This window comes from Nyctibius grandis, chromosome 7 (genome assembly GCF_013368605.1).
Source record: "Nyctibius grandis isolate bNycGra1 chromosome 7, bNycGra1.pri, whole genome shotgun sequence".
Taxonomy (NCBI): domain Eukaryota; kingdom Metazoa; phylum Chordata; class Aves; order Nyctibiiformes; family Nyctibiidae; genus Nyctibius; species Nyctibius grandis.
In genome coordinates, this window is record NC_090664.1 from 12,832,313 (window position 1) to 12,857,665 (window position 25,353).

The 25,353-nt window shown below is 40.4% G+C and overlaps 1 protein-coding gene across 1 annotated transcript in view; it reads right to left on the bottom strand.

The window, feature by feature from the left end:
* RBMS3 (RNA binding motif single stranded interacting protein 3) overlaps positions 1 to 25,353 on the bottom strand; it is a 740,391-nt gene that overhangs the window by 44,923 nt on the left and 670,115 nt on the right. The window contains 2 exon segments of the mRNA XM_068404577.1: positions 16,494 to 16,544; positions 19,041 to 19,137. Coding sequence (XP_068260678.1) covers positions 16,494 to 16,544; positions 19,041 to 19,137 — 148 coding nt within the window.

Sequence of the window (25,353 nt, forward strand, 5' to 3'; positions counted from 1 at the left end):
GACTGACCTGTCTTCAGCCTTTATACATATAGCATGTTTGTTTACTCCAGAAATACCTAGTATTCCTACTTCCTCATCAGCTCAACTGTGAGAAAAAAAAACAAAGGAAGCCAAAAGTAATTGCTTCCTAAGAGTAAAACGAGGTGGAAACGTTTGGATCACTTCTGCTCATTAAGGTGATGTGAAAGGTCTACTTCTGCCTCGGAGCTGTGAGCTACTCCTCAGAGCAAGATCATTTTGAAGGTTTTATTTGTCATCAGGTGGCAGTGACAATGAAAAACATCTATTGCACTTCAAGACAGCTGGTAATAAAGCAGTGCGGGCAACGACTGACAGAATAACAGTTATTGTACCAGTGTAGCTTCTACGTTTTTACAGCCACTCAGCTGGAATTATACCATCGTATTAAAAGTAGTTTAGGGTATAAAAAACATTTGGTACAGAAAGGCTCTCTCCCTCCCTGTTGCCGTATCAGGAATCAAGAGTAACAAAATTCAGGAAAAGTAGGTCTTTTGCTTGATTGAATTTAGATATTTTTACTGTGTAGTTTTGCTTTAGTTCACACAAGGGCAAGCCTGACAATGTTTCCTTGCTGACAACTGCCTCATTCAGCACCCTTGCAAGCAGCTCCCAACAAATCGCAGTCTTCAAAGGCACATTGTTTTTGTTTGTTCTCATTGTAACAGATGTTTTGTATCATGTACTTCAACGAACTAATTCATCTGCAGAGGACCGCCTACTCTGGCTGGTGTGCATCCAGCTGTGGAAATAGCTCAAGTGTCATCTGTGGCCACTTTCATTCCATTCTTCTGATCTCACAGGATCTCAGTGACCGCATCCAAGCTCATAAAAAATAAACAGACCTGAGAACATCCTTTTAAAAAATTTCCAGCGGAGGAGTAATGCTACTCCAGGCAGGAAGCCTTTCTGGAAAGAATGTAACTGATGCTGAAGGAAGATTCCCTCAGCTCTGGAAGTCTCCTCCAAAACAGGCTGCTTTTATCATATGAACTATGCAGTCAACATTAAGAGGCACTGGAGCAATGTCATGGGTGATTTTGATGGAGCCGAGAGCTTCTGACTAACTCAGTGCAATATCAATTAGCCCGAGCACCAGGCAACCAAACACCACTTCTCTAAATGTACTGAGTTACCATTAGGAGCTGCGTATACCATGAGGCTAGTTCATCTCAATACGATGAGGACTCTTATATACTGTGGGCCTACTGTAATATATTTCTGAAGTAGAAACAAAATCAATCTGAACTGCTCTGGAGTGGAAGCATATCCCATTAATAGCTGTGCACCAAGATTAAAATGTATTAGTGGATAAAAAATAGTCTGTAAGAAGTCAATTACTGCTATCTTGAAAGTGACCAAATAAAACATCCAATACTAATACAGAATAGACTTTCTGAAAATGCCTTTAAAATCATCTGGGATCTCTTCATCACAAGTCAAAACATGCCTGTGATCACAGAATCAACCAGGTTGGAAGAGACCTCTGGGATCATCGAGTCCAACCATTGCCCTGACACCACCCTGTCAACTAGACCATGGCACTAAGTGCCATGTCCAGTCTTTTCTTAAACACATCCAGAGATGGTGACTCCACCACCTCCCTGGGCAGCCCATTACAATGTCTAATAACCCTTTCTGAAAAGAAATTCTTCCTAATGTCCAACCTGAACCTCCCCTGGTGAAGCTTGAGGCTGTGTCCTCTTGTCCTATCGCTAGTTGCCCGGGAGAAGAGGCCGACTCCCACTTTACTACAACCTCCCTTCAGGTAGTTGTAGACTGCAATAAGGTGACCTCTGAGCCTCCTCTTCTCCAGGCTAAACAACCCCAGCTCCCTCAGCCGTTCCTTGTAGGTCAGACCCTCCAGACCCTTCACCAGCTTGGTCGCCCTCCTCTGGACTCGCTCCAACACCTCAACGTCTTTCCTGAAGTGCGGGGCCCAGAACTGGACACAGTACTCAAGGTGCGGCCTCACCAGTGCCGAGTACAGAGGGACGATCACTTCCCTAGACCGGCTGGCTACGCTATTCCTAATAGAGGCCAGGATGCCATTGGCCTTCTTGGCCACCTGGGCACACTGCTGGCTCATGTTTAGCTGGCTGTCGATCAGCACCCCCAGGTCTCTTTCCGCCGGGCTGCTTTCTAACCACTCTTCCCCCAGCCTGTAGCACTGCATGGATGGTGCAACCATTCCTTGATCAGCTTCCTAAGAAGAAAGAGCAACAAGTTGCCTTCTGAATTTGTTGAGAAGTTGACTGCAGTTTCCCACAGGAAATAAGTAGTTCCTGATAAGATGCTGATCATACACTTCAATATCAGATCCGCTGGGTTTGCTAATTACTTTCAAACCACTTAGTCAAGTCACCCATTAAGAGGAAATGATTCAATTGCAGATCCACTGAACTGAGAAACTAAGTGACCAAAACTCCTTGTGGAGCTTGAATTATCCACCTGCGTAAGAGGGCTCACAATATGTCAAACCAAGTAGTTAATTTCGGTTTTAAGAAGCAACTATGGCTGAATTCAATTAGACAGCGTGCCAGAATTTTTAATATTGTACAACACAAAGTATTGGAATATTTCAGAAACATTTCAGAAGCCTTTTAAAACCTTCAGGAAAATTAGAGCCTTATATCAATAATTAGAACTGATTCATCACTTTTAGGAAATTGCATTCCAAGTCCCTTAACTCTGCAGAGAAAATTTTAAAACTTGCTGGCAACTGTCCTATATTTTAGAGATGATGATTCATCTTTTCACTTCTGATCAGGTGTATTTGCTATAAACTTGCTATTCGGGTATACCTATGGGTCAGCTGCTTCAAGGTCTAAGTAGAGCACCGCAGAAGGCCTGAACAGCTCACTGCAGCTCATGACATTTACTGCAGTTCCTAAGTCGGAGGTTGGCAAAATGGACTCGCTCACAGGGAAGCTAAACAATTTCACATTACTGCGCACTGACTTCACAGCAACTAATTAACGGATGATATTTAGGGTAAAAATGGGTTCCTGTCAGAAGACTCTTTTGGGACTTTTAAGACTTTGTCTGCCACACACTCTAACCTTCTGATGATTCTGCTGTTGCCTGGCTTGCTTGGCTTGGGCTTCTACTTTGGAGCATGTCATAATGATAGATAGCATTCTTTGAAGTAGAGAAAATACTTCTCAGAGGGAAACCACCACATTTGAGCAAAACTATTGTCCTTTAGAACATATAACACTCAAAAGCAACGCCTGTGACGTGCCTAGGACTTATACTGGATATTGGAATTACTAACTTCAAAGAGTTCCATCACTTGTATTTACCCACAAGAATTTTACCAGCACAAAAGAGTTAACATAGACTTTTATTCTGTGAGAAGAATAAATATGGCGTAATACCCAATTACATATCAACCCAACTTGGCCAAAAAGATGAAAGGAAAGAGCAACAGTCTTGAAGCACAGTCTCGTACTTCAATTGACACAACAGCACTGACAGCATGCGCCTACTTACTCCTTTACTTGTCTGTTGAACAAAATGATGAAAAGAGGCTCAGAGAGGATTTGAATACACTGGGATATTGGGGAGGCAAGCAGATATCATTACAAACAGATAATGGCTAATCACCATAGCCCACACTCTCAAAGCCATGAAATGGACCACTGATTTTTAACTGGAAGACAGATTTGAATGGCATATGAAACCCCAGGAAGAATGACAAATGAACACAGCTGAATATCCATTCCCCATGTGAGGAAGTTCTCTTATAAATTGCGGTACCTGAAACTCCTCAAGTTCTATTGCAAAATCTTTACAATGAGCTCAGCTGGCAAAAACACCTCCGATATTTGTTTTTTTCTGAATGGATAGCAGTTACATATATCAATCTATTTATATTTATATCTATTTATATTATCCCCGTGGAAACATCTGTGGTTACTATCCACTGAAGTACAAAGCCCAGAATCTTGAAGATGTGCACATCACCTGCGCTGTCCCAGGAAAAGGTTTCTCAGTGTTATAGCCACAGATGAACATTGTCCCCCAAGGATAAATGGTCTGGCTTTACTACCTTGGAAAGTGGAGGCAAAACAAAGGAAAGGGCACAAAACTAGTATGGAGGGTCTGGGAGCTACTCCAGGAAAGTCATACCTGCCTGTAACATGAACAGTGGACTGAAGGTAGGTTTGCTGTTGTGAGTCCAAATCTGAGCACTGAGCCCAAACTCCCTCTTGGCAGCAGAAACAGCACCAAGACTATCTTTTCAAGACCATTTTCCCCCCATCATCCTGCCCTAAGCCACTGCCTAAAATTGGCTTTATAGTCTCCTCCCACTAAAATCAACGTGCCCAAGGTGTTGAATGCCTATGAAGATTTAGGCTCAAATGTTATAAAATCTGATGTCAAGTGGAGGTTGAAGACGTGAACTGCATGTTACCGTCTATAGAAGGCATCATGAAACCAGGGGGGAATTGCACAGGTCCTTCCCTTCAAATTCTGTTTTTTCCTGTGCTGTTCCTGGGGTAAGACAGGGCCTGTCGCAGCTTTAGCCATCATAATGAGTGGCTTTGCTTGCTGAACTTGGAGCAGGAGTTAGTGAGGGAGCTAATACCGCTTTGCTACTTCCACAGACACGCACCAGGGAGAAACAGTGCTGCATCTGCCTGTCTATCAGAAACACTCAAACTGCTCCTGACAAATGTCCACCCCCTCCTCTCCCTGAAGTAAGACCTGTGACAAGCACCAGGAAACGCTCATTGCATCAAACACATCATATCCCCATTTAAAATAAGTAAACCTAGAGCAATCCTCTCCTTTCTACACAAATGACATGGCCTGCCAGCAGGAAGAAATGTCAGTGATGGAGTGCGTACAACCACGCTGTTCCCGAAGGTGCTCCTGGCCCACTGGAAACCAGGGTTAGCCAGAAGCAGTTGCAGCAGCACGGATGGACCAGCTTTACAATGGCAGATCTCTCCCCCTACCTGCCAATGGAAAATATGCCTCTAGCCTCTACCCCGTCAGATGTGGGACATCTGCAAATGTGACACCCACCCTCTTGGCTAGAGGCAGGCGATAGACTAGTGTTTTCCAAAGCTGCAAGCAGGAGTTTTTTATTGATCGTGCTAAAGAGGAAGGCTATCAAGCTGGGAACTGACACAGACTCGCATCCTGTGTGGATTGGGCAAAGAGGGGTGTATAATGATTTACAGATTGCTGTACTGGAAAAGTACAAATGCTGTTTGAAAGTAGGCTGTTTGCTGTGTGAATCATATGCAACCCTCTTGTCCCATCACGGAGGTCAGTAGCAGGGTGTCAACCCTGTGACCCTCAGCTTGAAGCTGAAGAAATCATCCAAGTGATCCTGGACCAAGCCCTGGATGAGGACCCTGCACACGATATTTCTCTGTGAGTTATACAGCTTTTTAGGAGGCAGAAGTAGACATCTGATAATGAGGAACCCAATTGTCTTCCTGCTTTCAGATGTGTGTGCGGCATGTAGAGAAAAGGTAACTTCCACTCAATTGCTTGCTCTGAAAAGCACAGTGGTAAAGGGCTACACCTGGGATTTGGGATGGATGTTAGAGACAGAGGATCTCCTGGGCAACAAGACCTGCAGCGATGTCACAAAACCTCCCATGTAACTTATTTAAAAGGCATGGAGTGGGAAGGCTGTTCAGCAGACAGCCTTTAACTAGGTATGCTCAAGGCTGTAGTCAGCAATAAGGAATAACAAATTGCATTTAAACCATGGTTAGAAGAAGTGAAATTTCTACCCCTAATTTCCACTTCTCTTTTAACAATAGGCCATTTGATAAGAAAGCCTACCCTGCTGGAAGTGCACCTCTCTTTGGCAGGTAGTCCAAAAAATAACCATTCAGTGGTCTCACTAAATAACAACTCAGCACTCCTTCAAAATTCTTCACTCTGTGGATCTGTCACTGTGTTACGCAATCCATTCTTCATCAATCCACTATGAAACAGCCAAAGAATGTTCAGTGCTTAGACTATTATATTTCACTATTTGTTTTTGCAGTCATGTAAGAAAGAGGTTGAAACCATGCTCTCAACAATGTTGCAGATACCACTGATTCATAACACGAAGCCTTTTGGCACACACTGTTGAATGCGTGGACTTAGAACGGCTTTATTCCTAATTCACTCCAGTTTGAGAGGAAAACAAGGCCATGAGGTTACAAACTGAAAACTGTAATTAAGCAATCACTTCAGTGGGACTGAAAAGAGTTTAAAGAAGGTACACATGATTTGATCTAGATTTGCCTCTGTACTGCAAAGCTTAGGTCAATATTATATCCTTTATAAAGACATTTGAACTGAAAAGAAAGCATTTTATCTACTAGAGTAAAAAAATGTATGGCAAATACTGTTAGACCTGACTACATTCAATAATAAGCTATTACTTATGATATCTTGGATGTTTCTAACTTCCAGGATATCAAATCACAGTGTACATTTACACATTGATATAAGAAACTGTTAGCGCTGTGTCTGCAAAAATAATTTTAAAATAATTACGTTATTAAAATGCTTCACCAGTTACAGTCGAGGAGGTGTTAATTAGTCATCCACTTACTCAGACACTTCAATAAGTATATCAGGAATGAACACAGAAGGGAAAAAAAAAAAGACAAAAAAAGCTACAACTAGAGGCCAGAAGTAAGATTTGCTAAAAATCTGAGACTTTGCAAGTGATATTCAAACACCTAAAAAAAGGTTTCTCACATAGATATATGAAAAACAAGGACAGAACCCAGAGCTGGGCTCCGCATGCAGTGAGGATGGGGCACGCATTAAAGGTACTTCAGCAGTAGCCCCAACAGGCTAAGGACACTGCCTCCATTTCCCACATGAGCCACCAGACAGCAGAGACAGCTTTCTGAGAATTGGAGTTTGGGCAGAGGAATGAACACGGTCAAAGGAGATGAAAAACCCAGAGAAGTGACTGAACTCAAGGTGCGGGTGCAAGTGAAATGAGGAACCAGGACTGGATCATCTTCTACCGCAAAGCAATGGAAGAGCTGGCACATGTAAGCGCAGGTCCAGTGGCCAGGACTAAAGTATACTAATGAAGATAGAACACAGATAAACCAAAGACAGAGCTAGCTAACCTAATTTGTTAAAATAAAATGACCTATTTTCTAGACAAAGGACATGCAGCAGATCTAACCTCTCTGAAGGTCAATAAATTATTTCAGGCAGTGCTACACCAGAAATCACTAAACTTCGGGGACGATAAAGAATTAACTAAAGAGGAAATGACAACAGGTTGTGTTAAAAGACAAGCTATACTGCTTCAGTGGGAGGGTCACTAAAATCTCCACAAGGATTGTTCTCATACAGTATTTTTAATAATATCCTTGAATAATAAGATTTGGGGAAATTACATAGTGTGAGGCACTGTCAGTAAAGTGGCAGACTGAACTACCATACAGGAAGGACTGAATTAAACAGAGCAAGGTGCAAATTCACGAAGACAATTAGGCTAATATCAGGTTTCCTTTATAACATAGGAGCAATTGCTGGAAATCTGGAAGAAGGAGAAAACCTAGGTATATCAGTGAATTACAGGATGACTGCATTACCAAGGTCACGTGCACAAGGGAAAAAAGATGTTATTTTACAATGCTGTAAAGTACTCCCAGTGAAGAGAAGGATGCATTAATGCTGTTGTACAAAAGGTTGGAATACTGTGAGCATTGGCTGTCCCAGAAAAATGAATTCAAAGTGGAACAGATCCAAAGAAGGGTCATTGTCACAGTCAGAGGTACAAAATCCCTAAGAAACTGCAAATGCATAGTGATGCTGACAAAATAAGCCTAAAAAATGAAAATGCAGGTAAGATTTTTGTCTATAAATTAATGTGGTGAACATCCAGAAGGAAGAAAGGTTACTGAAGGTAGTGAAGAATGTTTGACCGAGAATAACGGACGTAAAATGAATAGGAGTACCTTTAGGCTGGAAATTAAAAACGCAGTGCTAAGCCTCAGAGCACAGGTGTTCTGAAACAAGCCTCCTGATAGGATTAGCAAGAGGCAAAAAATCAAACTATTTAATCAGTTTTTGAAAGGGATTATATAGCATGGTTCCTGGATACAGCAGCAATCCTGAATCTTATAAACTGGTCACTACATCCTTAGAGTACATTATAATAATTTTTACACAACTCCTGCACTAGATACATCATGATGTAATCATAATATATAGATTAGCTAGTTTCCCCTACTTATGTAAATTGGTCCTTGAATACACTTGTATAACATAATGGTAATTTATGGAACTGCTTTTGTTCTAAGGATTAGGAAGGTGCCAGAGTCTCCTTCATCAACTTATTGCTGCAGGTGTGATTCTCTTCTCATTCTCACTGTTTCACACCTATGCAATTCAATTTTATTAAGTGAAGTTAACTCTTGATTTATACTGGTAAAAATCAGATCCAATATTTCCCCTTGTAGCTAGGACAGGTTTATTTTAATATTTAACAGGAAAACCCTAAATGTTAATAGTATCATTGTGAAGTTGTGTTTAGAGGCCTCAGTCAAGATAGGCTGTTCCACCAGACTTTTCACAAACATCTAGTAAAAGCTATTTAGTGGTATGACATTTTTATAATCTAAATGGATGGGGTTTAAAAAAAAAGACAAATAAGAAACTGAGGCTGAGAAGAAAGATGTTTTCTCCAAGGTCACACAACAGATCAGTGGTAGAAGAAAAAGTATCTGTCACTAAGTGCTCTAAGCCTACGTGCATCCTCTGAAATCAGTGTGAGAAAAGGCAGGCTCAGGTCAAAAGGGAGCTCGACCAAGGATGAATATAGCTACACATTACATTTATAGCTGAACAAATATGCACAATTTCCATTTGGAATTTGCTTCCAATTACAGTTGAATACTCTGGGACAAAAATCCATATGAATAACATTTTAAAAAACAGTAATACAATAACTAACTTTGCAATTTACACCTTGATTCTTACATATCCCCTTCCTCCTCAGTTGTATATAAAAGGACATTTTGTCAATAGCCTAAAACTTGACTTGATCCTTCACTATCAGAAATTCACATTTACAACTTTCACAGGTTGTGCCAGTCTTTATAATACTTATTTTGGAGTCATCATAGTTATGGTGCTGTCCCAGCATTACTCTTGTTATACAACACAGCTGTTCCTCCATACTGCTCTTCTGGGTTCACAGGGCTGTCCCCTTCTCCAAAGCTGCCCAGTGCCTCATCTGTAATGGAAACACTGATTTTCTGCAGTGCAGGGATGGGGTTTGGGAAACCAAAAGGAGATCCAGGTCCCTTTCTGCTGAAGAACTGTCCTGCAACAACATCCTCTATCCTTAACTGCACTATGGAAACGAGAACCACATCTCCATCATGGGAAATGGACCCACCGCTATGTGCAGCAGACATGCACAGTAGATCATTCCCAGCCTTGTCACCAACTAGTGTGAAACCTCTGTGCTCCCAGAGCACCCAGCTTATTCAAAGCTTTTTGCTGCCTGTGGCAGATGAAAATTGTTGCCTTTCCTTTCCACCTTCACAGAACTTGCACGTTCGGCAACTGCACTATCCAGCCATCTGTGTTGCAAGTGGGCTTGTGTCCCGCTTACTACATGCATATCGTCTGATTTGCTTAAGCCAGCGTAGCAGAGCTCTCACTGCAGAGGTTGGATAATATTAGCATCAACTGCAAGACAATGGACAGTACCATGCAAAAAATAAGAGATGGTCCATGATGGATGATAAATTTGAGAGGACTAATATACATGTATCACATGCCTCTCTAGTTCACAGCGTACATACACATGCGTAACCATAATGCAATATACGTGGCAAAATATTTGACGGTGAGCTAAACTGAGAAATCATCTGACAAATTTATATCACATGCTTACCTAATTCACCACTGCTGAGACCATTACTTTCTGCACAGTCATTAATCTAAGTCTTGGCCTATAATTAATACCATGTGCTTACTCAGTCCATCGCTCTCTCCTGATCCTATCACATTCTGCCTACTTATTAATCTACCACCTGGACAATAACTAACTCAACCAGTGCTAAACAAATGAGGAATTTTTGCTAGAAATGGCGAACACGATATATGAACCTTACAGTTTGTGTTCAGGTTTTTGACTTGGTGTAAATTTAAAACTTGACGTAAATGCAAATCCACATGCAACCAGAGATGTTACGTATATTATTTGAAATAAATAAAGTGTTAGTGATTTTCAGTCTTAGTTGATGCACATGAAGTTGGAAAAGTTAAAACAGACTGCAGGCTTTATACAAAATTAGAGATTGATTTTTTTTAAAATGCACCACATTCTTCCACAGAAGGTACTCTAATGTCTATTGATTAATAACTGCCTTTTAAAAAAATAGCCCCCTTTGATAAAACTTACTGCTTTTAAACAGCTGTTGTACTAAGATTTTTCTTGACAATGTAGGCTGACCGTTAAGGTTGCATCTTTTCTGTTAAAAAGAAATCAATATTCCATAACCTCAACCAGAATTTCCTGGCTTCAAAATCTCTGGAGTACCTTTCAAATTCAGTGTCAGCTGCCTTCTTTTCCAAATATCTTTTCCATTTACGTTTATAGATCTGTATGAAATATATATATTTATGTTTTTTCCACTAATCTAAATGTCTTTAAAAAAATCTTAGACTGGTGGTTTATCCATTTAGTATTCACACTATCTGTAGAATATTTGAAAGAAGAGAAAACTTTACTAGAACTCTTAAGCCTTTTTAGGATAAAACAGCAAAGCACAAGTTCCTCAAATGCAAGGGCTTGTCTACTGGAAACGCCTGTGGTTCTCCCGTCCATGTTTTCTAAGTGAATCCATATGTGGTGTGTCTTGCTGCCATCAGAAAAGATGACCAGTTTCACTAGGGGGCTCTAGCAGAGTGTTAAAAGGGGTTGGAAACTTGGATCTTTTTCTGCCTTTCATATTAATTCCTATTAATTTCTACAACAGCAGAACAAATGACTGCAGCAATACTTTGATGTAATTCAAGAAGAGTTGTATAATCAAACGTACAAACCCCTACACTTGAGTATGAGATGTAACTTGGGTGAATTGTTTACACCTATTTCCTTTTAGAAATGTGAGTTGGTTGAGCTTGGGCACTGCTTTTCTGTCCTGGGTACTCTCCTCAACACAACAGCACTTGGCACTAAAGAGGGTCGGTAGGCGCGCGCTCAGCTGAGTCTGAAATTACCCAGTTAGTAGCACTGAGACAACATCTATATACAGCGGGGTGCTGGGTGAGAGGCAGGCAGAAATGACCTCACGTGAGCCTGTCCCAAAGGAATGTTGCCAATTACTGTCTTGATTATCAAAGTTATAGAATTGTCAGTCCTCGATTTTCTGCCTCGGGAAACACTAAAATTAAAATTGTTCAGCAGAACTTTGGTATTGGTATTCGGTTAGTTATTTCAACCTCTAAACTCTTTAGCCTTACAAGTTCAAGTAAGTTAATGTTCAAAGGATCTCTTAAAAATACACAGCTAAAAGTTAAAAGACTAGCTGGAGATTCCAATTTCTAAGGATTATTTCCTGTTTACTTTTCATACCAGCTAGCGGAACTCTCACATTTCATCTTGGAGGCAGGACTCAGCTGTCTGCAGAGGACATACTTTGTTCCCTTACGCTCACGCAGGCAAAGGCTGGACTCCCAGCTCTATTTGCTAAAAAGGTAGAGCAACAACTGGGAGGTAGAGAAAGCTGTCTCGGGAGAGGGACACTGAACACAGCACAAGGAACTTCTTTGTTCGGGAGCATAGGAATCAAAACACTGAAACTGCTGTGGTATTTTGGGTATTATCCAAAACAACAGAGTCACTAGTGAGAAAATGAAAACTGATATATTTCAGTTGGACAGTTTGTACTTTTTACGCTACATTCATGCACAACAATCAAAAGGCAAGAATCTGGAGTCCTTACTCAGCCTCGCTTCTCACCAAAGTAGGGGTTTTACTCTGCTTATGAAATAAGAAACGTTTTTGTTGTTGCTTTTAAAGACAGACAGATTACATTCAACCATGGGCCAGAGGAAGGAAGGCAGAAAAAAATAATAAGGGTGTTTGTTAAGAGACTGACCTTTCTAAAAGGGCTGTAAGGGCTTGAAAAATGTCCAGAAGAGTTCTCCCAGATGCACTTTATCACTATCAGTAGTAGGTTTTTTCATATGCTGCTCTGCTTGTACCCTTCGTGCTGCCACTGCCGTATTCCTTTGGCAGCTATTATGCAGAAACTATTCCAGACTGACAAGAATATCTATCTGTGCACACACAGTGATTACTTATGGCCACACAGTTTTACTTGCAACTAAAGAGTTTAAGTGTAAAACCAGTGTGCACATACAGTATTAGGGTAGAGGATTTCTGTTCGTTCACTAAAATAACAAAATTTGCCTTTAGAGAGGAAGAGCACATGTATTATTTGTAAAAAAAGTTTTGAATCAAAAAGTTTTACACAAATGTCATCATTAATATAAATGAAGATTATCTATATGTGAATTGACTTCAAGCAATATGTTTTTCAAAGTTCTCCCTGAACCATCAGACGGCCTTTGGGGACTACAGGAAAAACATACTAATATGGCAAACGTTATAAATCCCCAGAATAACTCTTATCCCATTTATGTTTTGATTCTGTCATCGCTATCCATCTACCCTTATCCTGAGGCAGTAATGAAATACAAGACTTGTTTCAAGTAGGGATGAGTGAGCACTGTACTTTGAAAGCTATAGTTAACTAAACAGAGCCCAGACTGCCATCAGTGCATTAAATGTTATGCCAATATGAGCCCAACCTCACACTGCCATAGGTCTTCTGGAGCTGGTCTTCCATTACAGCTAGTGAGAGGGACCAGGGCACGTGGCAAAGCAATAAAACTGGCAAATCTGAGGCAGTCTTATTCAGACACAGTCAGTCAAGCTGGTCAAAAAGTGGTGAAGGTTCCGTTTACAAAGGGCACTTTTTCAAGTGTCTGAGTCACACATGAGCCTAAAGGTAAAATTTTCATCATGTTCACATGATTCAGGAATCCTGTTTTCCAAAACCCTGAAGGTTGTGCAAGCACAAAGCTGTGGGAGGTTTTCACATGTGACCCTTCTATGCCAGCAGAAGAATATTTTTAATACTATTTATTCTGAAATAGCAATGCTACCTCAACCTATTTGATATTAATTTTCCATGGCTCTCAGTATAAGGCTAGCAAAAATCACTGATAACAAAAAATAAACCCCCTTTTAAAATTATATCTGCAGTTGCTCATTGGTATCAACCTATGATAACAAGGTTAAAAGTTACAGGGAAAATCATGAGTAAATTATGATATACCTGCAGAGTCCTTGACTGCCCCATCTGACTTTCTCCCATTAGGAAAAAAAAAAATACTTTTTTTTTCTCATAGAATGTCATTTTGGTTGTTATCTGCTTTTAAGGAGATCACAAAAGTAAGAAGACAAACAAGGCTGGGGAATGGAAAGCAATACATGCAAATATTTTTAATATATGTTACTGTTATCCGTTAGGGTCAGAGGTTTATCTGGTTGTATTTAAAAAGCTATGGGAAGAATTGGAGATACAATCTTTCACCACAGTGGCTTTTTTTTAAATCCACCAAGTAAATGGATACAGAATGCACACGTCAGGAAAATGTGGCTGAAATCTATATATAAAGGGAAATAAAGGAGCAACATCTGTGGCAGGCCAACCTACTGCAGGGGATATCACTGAAGAAATAGCATGGTATTTAAATAAGTGGGCAGGCAGGTGGCAAAGGAGACGAGATGGGGCAGGCAGAGCAGAGGCAGGCAGACACAGGGCGGTAGTGTCATGTGGCACAGCTCTTCCCTCCTGTTGGCAAGCTTGCCAGCCTGGGAGAAAACTGTCCTGTCTGCGCGCAGCACGCTGAATGAAAAAACTCCTTTGTCTCTTCTACAGCACGGTCCTGCCTATTTTTCTGTTATGAGGGACACTACATGGTGTTAAATTATACATAAATATCAAGTAGGACTTTCTGTCGGAAATGAAAAGCTAATCATCCAGTAACATGATTTAGTGGATACTTATAATCAAAACAAAGAATTAACCACCAGCATATGAGCAATTCAAACTGTGCTTTCTCTAAGAGTTCATCTCTACTCACAAAGAATAATAGAGGCTTAAGAAAATATTCTCCTTCCTGGGGCAAGGGGAATGCAATATTTATCTGCACTGGTTTCCAGTGGGACATCACGTGCCACAATCAATCACCTCATAAAAGATTATGAAGTAAAGCAGTGGCAATTTAAATAATAACATAGCAAACTAAGTTACAAGAAGAAACAAAAAGCTAACCAAATTAGAAATTTCCCAGTTTCATCAGCTCACAGGGTTACTAAAACTCACATCTTAAATTCTGCCAACTTTATCGTAATCTTTTCTTCAATTTTTTTAAGTTATGGAGGTGCCTAGAATAGAGTCTATAGTCAGGCGTGAAACGACAGCAAACTTACAATGGACACAGATTCTTTATTTTCTTTCAAAACAGGCCATTAATTCTGATGCCTCTTGAGTCTTCCGTGTAGTAATTCTCTGACAATTTTTCAGACATTTCTAATAAAGAATTCATCTCAATGAAACCTGGGGAATGGTAGTTCTGCCTTTTTGCTTTTATACTTCTTCAGTACCAAATGCCTCATGTCCATTTATTTAAGAACATAATCTTGGGAAACACATGGGAAAAATATTTCAGTGAAGAGACTGGAACGGCCACAGACAACAGACGCAGGCAACCCACAATGGCAATGACACTGGAACTGAAACATTACACCACTTATCTGCTGTCCCTCTGCTCTTCCACCTACAAGCACACATCCTTTCATTGACACAACTCTCTGGCTGGCAATGAACACAAATTTAACTTGGCATATTGAGGGTTCCACTCACTATAAAAGCTATTTTTCTCTTCACAGCCCTTTACTAAGGGGTAAATACATCCAATTACCACATCAAAATACCTCTTCTAGTACTTGAGAAAAATGCTTTGCTGAACATTGTCAAATAAAACTCAAACACATATATAAACAAAAACTGGGATTGGTAAAATACTGAGGTTTTCCTTTTAGAAAGGGAGTCTTTCTGCAAGGATCAGAGATTCTTTGGCTTCCACAAGTCTGATAACTCATCATATACACACACCTAAGATTTCTTGTGGTCTGCAACTAAATTCAAATATTAGAATACAGGACTGATTTTAACTGTGAGTTTGTCTGATACAGCTCGTCTCCCTACAAGGAACACAGCAGTAGCTTTACTCTATTGAGATGGAAACTTCCACCAGGGTCTGGAGAGAGGTGCAGCACCGCAGTGGTGGGAATTGACTTCCAGGAGACAGTCAGTCCCACACTATGGTCATTGCCTGGTGAGAGAAAACTGAAGAACTTGTCTCCAAAAGCTGACGGATGTAGAAGGGGGCTTCAAATTGGGATGACAGTCCTGTGCTGCTAAACAGGTATGTAGTATAATTATATCCATGTTGTACACCTAACTCCCACCAGAGGTTACTCTGTTATGAAGTCAAAATATTTGAACACAAATGTGAATAACAAACAATCCTAAACTATACACCTTCATTTTAATTTTACCTGTCTCATATAAATCAATGCATTGATATTTATGTGGAGTACACATTTGAATTTTGATTAATGACCCCGTTAAGTGGATCCATACCTGAGAAACTGATTAAAGGTAGGAAATGAAACTAAAGCAGTCTGTTCATAGTGGGATTCAGTATGATGTTTCCTTCTGGTATACCGCTAATATTTCGGCAAAGTGCATCAAAACTCTTTTGTGAGGTAAACAAAACATCATCTGCACTGCTTCTAATGAATGTTGGTAGAAGTATAATGGAGCTTTAAGTAGTAGTTATAAATTGATGAAAGATGACAATTTACTCAGGGGGAAAAAAAAAAAAAAAAAAAAGAGTTGACTGGTCAAATCATAAAGCAGATTCAGATTTGGAAGAGACTCTGTAAGACAGCTGTGCTTTACCCTTTTCCAGTACTTGAAACGCATTACTGAGGCATTGAGGATCCTTTAAAGCATATACAACTACAAAGGACTTTTTTGATGCATAAGCATATAAGCGAGGGGTAACATGTTGATCCTGGCAATTCAAAGTATGCAGGAACACAGTTATCTTGCAGTCCCTGAAGCAAAGCTTCAGAAGCAACACTATAGAGCCTGTTACTCTCTTATAATCAATTCAATTAGGTAACATATCACCCATCCTCCCCTTTTCACTAAATCAAATGGTGCTCCTTAAAGAAGCAGAATCTTTACAGCGGAGGGCTCTTGTCAAAGGGAGCAGCTGGCTGCTCTTATGTGACCTAGGACTTTAATGTGGCTGACAAGCAGAGCGAGGCTACAGTGTAAGCACTTTTAGCTGGATATAAGCAAGTGTCCACTTACTGTTGGTTGCATAACATATGGCGGGTGAGGCATCCATGAAGTACTCTGGACCTGCATATCAAATACTTTTAATTAGCATAGAAAAGTTTAAAACAGAACTAAATGATTTACTTGAAAATATTCTTTCTATTACAACTATACGGAGCTATTACGTATCTATTACGGAGCTAATTTTGGCAAAAGACTTAAGTCATGTAACTCAATGCAAAATTCATTTATGCTTCATAAAGTTAGACAAAGGAAAAAGCTTTCAAATCTCATTTGATAATGTTTTCTACCAAAGACAGAAGTCTGAGCGATTTCACCACTTCTATGATCTATACCGTTTTATCTCATAAAGCAGTCTTCAATATTCCATGTTGTCCTATTTTTTCATTTCATCCATCAATATAATCATGAACATGTCATCCAACCAACAGTGCAGGAGACAGAAGATGTTCAAAGTTTATTTTCAAAAGTATCTGTATGAACTTTCAAAGGTATAACAGTTTCAGAGATCCCAGAATGATTTATTCCGTTGTCAGTAAGAACTGCAGACCTAAGTCAGAGTTTTGAAGCTTATTCTAATTGCAAGTTTCCATGGCAAAGCTGGCTTAAGATGTCCCTACCCCCCAGGATCAGCTCTTACCTTCGGCATCATGGGGTCTGTTCCTACCAGAATCTATATGCCTCACCGAAGTCTTTGTTGTTCTGCCTTACAACGGACATGTAACAGATTCCATGGATATAGCAATTTTACTAACAATGCAATGCACTACAGAGTTCTTGCGCATTTGTGGTTGCATCTCTGAGCCGTCACTCTCTCTTGTGCTAAACCTGAATGGCCCACATACTATCATAACTCAGACACAACCCCAAGAACTGTGTATCCCAGTTTCCTTTTCTATCAGTCTGGGCACCGCAACACACAGGAAGCACAGAAAAATATAGCTGTGCTACAGCCATCTGCGGGCACCTCACTAGCTTATCCCCGAGCTCACAGAGATGAGCATGAAGCATCTCAGACTGAGCATGAGCAGGGATGACTAAGAGAAAGCTACGAGGTCCCTATTCTCCAGATGCCCTGTGATTTTGTTCATGAAGCAAGTGGTGAGAACTAATTGTATAATTGTGTGCCTCAACACTTTTTGAAGTTTATAAAAGTATATTTTTTGTTGAAAAGCAAGTTCAGTGAAAAATCTCTAGAACCAAAACCAGCACAACCACATGCAAACACACTTCTACTACAAAATTTTCTATTATGAATCCCCACTAGTTAATATATATTAGAACTGCCACAGTTTGCTCCTGTTCATTGCTCCCACCCTTGCAATTCCTCCTCTGTGCCAGGGAAAATGTCTTAGGGCTTACACTGCAAACTATTTACGAAGAATGATATGGGTAAAAAAAAAAAAAAATCAATGTGTTTGGTGCAAATGCATCAAACCATGAACCAATCCAATGGTTCAAGGCAGGATGGCAGAAGGGAGCAACTGTGAACCATGGAGCAGTGATGAGAATAAGAGGGAGGATGTATGACTCTTAAGCCAGCTTTGCTACGGAGAAAAGTGTATATAACCTGCACTTGTAGGTCTCTGGCACTGACATTTCTTTGGTGTTGCCATTTACTGAATTTATGTCATCAAAACAACTTTTTTGGGCAAGTTTTACATAGCCATCTAAAATCACATAACAAAGAAATGTCAGAGAAAATGACAAGAATAATTTATCAAGTTTAAAACAACAGTGAGTATAAGTACAACCTCCCAGAATTACCTGTAAGCAGTAGCATACCATCTCAAAAAACCCAACCCATCAAACCAACCCTAGCATTAAGAACAATAGGACAGAAATAACTGAAACGGGAAAATGTATAGCCAATGACCAGCTTCAGAGTGAAGTGATATGTTCCCAGAGAATGGCTAATAGTAAAACTATACAACCTGGATTTGACTTCCATCTCAGAAAGCCAGAGTATGGCAATAATTTCCCAGCGGAGATCTGTGAGGGATATGCTGAAGAGAGTAATTCTGAACGACAAAACATGTGGGAGACTAAAGAAGGATATGAGGACAGTTATCCTCAACTAACTTGCTTTGTCAGGGATTATTGGATAAAAATGAGTGCTTTTAAAGAATGCTGTTACTGGAGCAAATACAGCTGGGGTCAAAAGGTCACAATACGATGCAGTCAACATAAATTATAAAAAAACGCATTTAAAAAAACTTTTGGCTAATGAAAGGGAGCCAAAATGACAAAACATTTCAATAACAATGACAAGTTTCTGCTGTTGTCAACTGGAAATGAAGCAAAATGCTGTTTACTAAAGAAGCTGATTGAAATAAGAAAAAAATTACTGTGGCTTTCATTGCTAGTGTAAGGAATGCAGGAAACGCTTCAAACCCTACAGCAAATGATACCTGAATACTACTAGAAAGCCTTTTGTTTAAAGTGTGACTCAAGAGCGCAAGCACTCACACAATTTTCTGTGGTGTACGCTCAGTCTTCATCCACATCCAAAACATAATTAACTGGGAAACATAGTAGACAAGCACAAATCTGACGTACCTGATATGTAGAGACAGGGGAAGCAGCAATGAATGGCGTGATTGATGTCTGTGGAATCATGCGGTTTGTTGGAATACTGTACGGTGAGGAATAAAATCTGCAAACAAAGAACAAAAGCAAGATTTTTTGACCCTTTTGACCGCTAGGCTCTGACTGACTAATTCACTGCCTCCCAGGCAAAGACAAAAAGAGTCTACACAGGTAATTATGTCCATCTATTTCCAAAACCACAATAAAGAAGATGTGATTGCTTCACTGAACAGATCTTGAAAATGGAAAGGAGGAGGAATATTTACACAAAGCATAATTTTTTCACTTCAACTAGCACCAATATAGAACTTCACAATACAAGAAGGAATTATCTGAAATGCAAAGACAGCTGATTTTCCAGAGTGCTAGCTAGTGAAAGGAAATTTCTTACACGATATCGAAGACAATATTAAGGATTTCATTTTTACATGCGGTACTGTCTTCTTTTCAGATCTCAATGCTTCAGTACTGAGAATAACACATTCCATATACATGCCTGAATTATTTTATTAAGGGATGGTTACAAATACTCTGGCTGAAATTTTCACATACGTCTAGGCAGAGAGCAAAAAACCCACCTTCTGGCGAAATGTCGAGTCTAAATACCCCAGGCAGCACTGAAAATCTCAGATTTAGTTGTTTTTATTTCCACTGTTGCATGCTATGAAAAAAAGTTGCACTATCTCTTGCTTGATGGTAATAAACATTATATTTCTTCTCCTTCCCCGTGGTTTAATGATGATTGATAAAATTATCACTTGGAAAATATCGCTACTGTTGGATTGTGTAAGTACTTAATATGTGTGTACTTGTAAAGATTTTTGCATTTGCACTTTTTTTTTCGGTTTTAATGGTAAGCCAGAAAAATAAAATTGCTTAAAAAAAAAATAAATGTTTGTGGTCTTACAACTATCAAAATGCTGATATTTTGGACTGCGAGAGAAACATACTCCTGTGCAGTGTTCTCTTGTCCAATTTAAACCCCATGCAGATCCTTCTCATATAGCGTGCACCAATCTTATGAGTTGTCCTGGTTTGGCCCAAACCAGGCCAATTAGTCTTAGAGAAACCAAGGTCACTGCTAAATTCCTCACTGCTTACAAGTGAAGAGCCGAAGGGGGTTGTACCTGCAGGGAGGAGTGGACGGGGCAGGTGACCCAGGATTGACCGGCAAGGTATTCCATCCCATACATGTCATTCTCACTTTCCTGCTTATCACTAACCCACTGCCTCCTGGAGGTGGGGCCCAGGAGGGAGGGGCCCTCCTGTCTCCCACTGATTGGTACCAGCTTTGCCAAATCTCCAGTTAAAAGCCTGCAGGTGTGATGGCAGGGGAGGTACTGCATTTTCCCCTCTGCCTGTGCTGGGGAGAGCTACGACATTTTCCCCTCTGCCTGTGCTGGGGGGAGGTACTGCCTTTTCCCCTCTGCCTGTACTGGGGGGAGCAACTCTGCCTGAGGAGGATTTCCAAGCTCTCAGTCTTGGCTTTGTATATATTTGTATATATTTGTATATATTTGATTATTTCTATTACTATTGTTATTATACTCTTTTTCATTATTATAGTTTATTAAAACTGTTTTAACTTTTCAACCCATAAGTCTCTCTCCCTTTTCCCTTTCCCTTTCCCTTAGGGGAGGGGGGAAAGGGTTAACAGAGAGCATCTGCCACCTGGTTAATAGCCAGCCCAGCCCAGCTTTAAACAGTGACAGATTTTTATGTTTGTGGTCTTACAACTATCAAAATGCTGATATTTTGGACTGCGAGAGAAACATACTCCTGTGCAGTGTTCTCTTGTCCAATTTAAACCCCAAGCAGATCCTTCTCATATAGCGTGCACCAATCTTATGAGTAACAGAAGATTTTGCACATGTGCTCTCTAACAGTGAAGTGGATTACACTCCCTGCCTTTTTATGTTTTTTTCCTCCCTACGCTGAGGCAATCAACAGTAGCTTTCCATGAGAGCCATGCAACAAAAAAATCATTACTGGTGTTTAAACAAGTGCTCTATTTCCTGATCGCCCTGGCATCCTGGATTTAGTACTAATCAGTCTAGTTCAGACTGGATGCATTCATTCGGGATGCAGGCTCAAATAACCACCGCCTTCATCCAACCAATAGCCTCGGAAAAACAGGCTGCCGTCTTTGAAGGTTGGGTGGAAACATTTGAAGTTAGGAGGGGAAAGGGAGACAGAGAAGCAATCATTTGTTCTCTCTATTCCAAATAAGATTTTAAAATGCCAAAAGCAGCAGGTGGCATCTGAGTGACTTTTTGTTTAATAGAAATATATTGCTATTTTAGGAACATTTATCTGCCCTTCCAATGCTCGCAAAGAGACTATTCTAAAACTGTGTCTTTGTCCAATTTTTTATATATCCTATTATGAGAACTTAGAGGCATTTGTATCCCATTGCTTGTATCAAACATTAAGCTCATACAACATTGGAGGGGAAAGGATTTTTACAGCACTAGCCGGGTTTATTTATGACATTAGCATGACGCATATGTTATCTAAGCCCTGTTACAGGAGTCTTCTTCCAGACCAAGGATAACCACAAATCACTTTATCTATGCTATTGCTAAGTGGATGAACCAAGAAATGCTTGTGGCAAATGAAGACAGTTAATGGCAGACTGATCTCACTCTATAGGTAAAATTTATAATAGAAATACATATAAGCCTCTTGAAGTGAAGGACAGTATAAAAACAAAACTCTTTTGAGAAAACAACACATTTTTGTTCATTCTGTTCTCATTCTGTCTGTCAGCCTGGCACTGATGCTCATCCATACTCATACCACATATGAACTGCTTGGACAAAGACGAGTGCAGGGGACAAACAACTTCCCTTTGGAAGTAGCGCTGACTTTTTGGAATAAACTCTTCAATAAATCCCAGCAAATACTACCAAATTTACAGAAAATGTGTGCTAAGCCAAGAACTTGACAGACAGCTAACCATTTCAGTTTCAGCTTAGAAATGTAGTTATCTGAATAGTAGATAAGCTTGTAGAACATACACTCTGGTAATGTAAAAAATACAACCTTTCCAACACCCCTGCCAATACCATTTATCTGTCACAGTTTGGAATGCTCTCAAATAAGCATCAAATAAAACATACTATCAGGACACAGCTATACTGTGAAAACGCACACACCGGAGCGTCAAAGAAGAGAAAGGAAGGAAATTTGATGCAGCAAATGATAACGTGAGAAAATCCAGCTAATATATCTCAATTTTAATAATAATAAATCAAGTTTAACAATCTGAGTCACTGTGACAGGCTGTAGGCCAAACATCTTGCAATTAGGAATCCCTTGCACCCAGAGACAAAGGTCTGTCTTTCTGCCGCAGCGTCACTCGTGCCTAAAGGGATCTAAAGAAAGTATGTGGAGATATCTGCCACATGTGAAGTACAGTGGTATGGCGACGATAGGGGCGTCCCTGCTGGGGAGAGACTCAAATGGAGCCCCCCCAGGCGTCGGATGCCCAAACTGTCACAGTGCTGGAGCCATGCACTGCCCTGGCAGGGCCCGCTCACAAAGAGGGTTCAACATGCTCTCACCCATGGGACACGGAGGCATCTCCCCAAATTCCCTTTACATACAAATAGGCTAATATCCTAATATGTAATTGGCACAAATGACATGCTGGGGACCTAATAAAAGACAGGAGGAGCAAAAATTCAAGAGTGGCCTGTTCTGATGTAAACCCTAGAGCATCCCAACAAGATCTGCCGCTGCTGACCTTGCCATATTTGATCTTAGGCTTTCCTTTTCTTTTTTCTTTAGGCTCAGGGAGAGATGACATGAGGTGGAAGATGCACGTTGTAGGTAAGTCCAAGGGAATACAGGATCCTCAGTCATCAGAATATGTACATTGGAAAGAGGAGTGGTAAGAGGCTATATACTGGTTTTGACTCATTTCAGATATATTGTTCAATTACGCCCCCAAGTCTCCTGGCATTAAAAGGTACAGTATCTGGTACTGTACTTTCAGAGCTGTAGGCGTTGTGGTAGTTCACCTGTGGGTGAAGCTCTCCAAAAGGCTCAGCTGCATTTTCCGCAAATGCAGTTTGCATCCTTATATTGGCCCATGCCTTTTTTCGCAGGTGCGAGCCAGTGTCCCTGCTCCTCAGCTGCGATTGCTTTGCTAGAAGCAACAATGTAGAAAGGCAGGTGGCAGGGACGAGGCAAAATGGACCTTGCCCTTGTATTAAAAATAGACCTTTTCAGCATGCCTGGATTCTGTAAGCACAGGGAAAACTCATCATTAGGAGGCAAAAAGATGTACCTGGGGTGTTCCTGAAGAGGGTTTATAAAGGGCTCAAAAGAAAATTTTTTAAAGAGATGTTAAAAAGAACCACATTCCCAATACATCATCAGGCACAAACAGGCTACTATTTAAGAACAGTTTCTGTTGCTTAACAAAGCACATACTCGCCTCCTCCATCAACCCTCCCTCTGCATTTGGGGACTGCATTATCTGTAGCGTCTGGTCGCTATTTCCCTGCCAAAAAATTAAAAAAAAGAATCCATATGGTTCCCATCCTATGGGGGAATGTGCAAGCTTCCACACAGAATCTGCACAAGAGCAAGACCCTATTTGCACTGCAATAAACACCATTTGCTCATGCCTCATGCCTGCAGGCAGTACTGAAAAAGTTAGATTCATAAATAGTATCCTGGGGCTCACATAATGTAAGAGTATTACCAAGCATTATCAAGGCAGCAATTTTCTGTTGCAATAAGCCACAGAGTCAGATGTTTGAGATGAAAAAGACCTATCTGAATATTGAGCCCATTGGCCAGCAAATGCGCAGTATAGTCCCCCAGATATCAGATATTAAACTGATACAGTACATCGCAATCTTAGTCAAATGGCCAGGAGGACTCAAGCCTCAGGAACATTTTAAATGAGCATCCTTACAGTGCAAGTACAAGAGCTCTATTTTGTTCTTTGTATACAGAGTGCTTTAAACCACTAAAACAATATTAATACCACAAATTGAAAAATCAATAGCATATTACAACAGGCACACTACTCCCCAAAACAAAACCTGAGTACCTTTGTAAATGCGATTCAGAAAAAGCTGATTATAAAAGAAAAAAGGCATAGAGGGATTGGGAGGGGAAAAGAGCTTATCTACTGAAGTGTGTGCTTACCACGTCTTCAGTAACTCATACTGCAATGCTATGGTACACCACGGGCTGAATTCTCCACTCTATTATACCAGTTTTACGCTGATGTAACTCCACTGGATGCTTAAACAGTTACATGGGCATAAAAACAATATAATGAAATGGGGAATCAAGCTTTACAACGTAATATACGGAGAAGAAAATTATCTATTCCTTTGTGGGGAAAAAACCTTAGCTATTTTTAGTGAAAGCTTCTCTCTCTCTCTTTTGTTTTATTCCTGCTATAGATTTTCAAGGCAAACACACTGCTATACAGTAATAAAAGTGATAGTACTACACCATGAGCAATGAGAACCCACCCTTTCATCTGGACAACATATAAGAGTTCAGATTCTTCCCTTGAGGTTTGGTTATGCTCCAACTGAAAACCTAATATAATCCAAGCCTTTGAAGGAGTTGGGAATTTTAAATACCACCCTGTGACACCTGCAGAGACACGTCTCTCTAGTAGGTTTCTATCCTCCATATAATCCTGCAGAGACTTAGCAACTTGCATCAAAACGCACCTATCAATCCTGTAAAGGACTCTAATAGATGCCAGCATGTGCAGTCAATCTTTCTTTTTATTGTTTTTATTGGTAATTCATACCTCACCTGAAGCTTTACGTTTCCCATCTCCACCCTCAGTTCACTAAGCTCCATGCTGGTGGTCACCCAAAGGACTGAGCGACTCATGCTTATCACAGCACATAACAAGTCCTGAGCTGTGTGCAGGGTCAACACCTGCTTAACCTGACGGCATCAAATAGGCCTGCTACAAGGAAGCGGTCTTTGTTTTGCAGACCTTTGGGTAACATTGCTCCATGCAAACCTTAACAGCTTGCTCCACCTTACTGCCAAAGTATTATGCAGCATTTTACCCACAGGGTGGGTATGGGCACCCCATCAACACAAAGGGGGCTGCAAGCAGCAGCTTTGTGCTCACTTCCAGACCACCCTCACTGTGAGGAAGAACAATGTGTTTGCCTAACACTCCTTCACTGACAATTAAGTTGACCTGTTTTACTTCATGGTGTTTAAGAGCCTTTACCTCACTTTCACCATGGCCGCACACCTGCTATGATACCCGTATCTTGTGTCA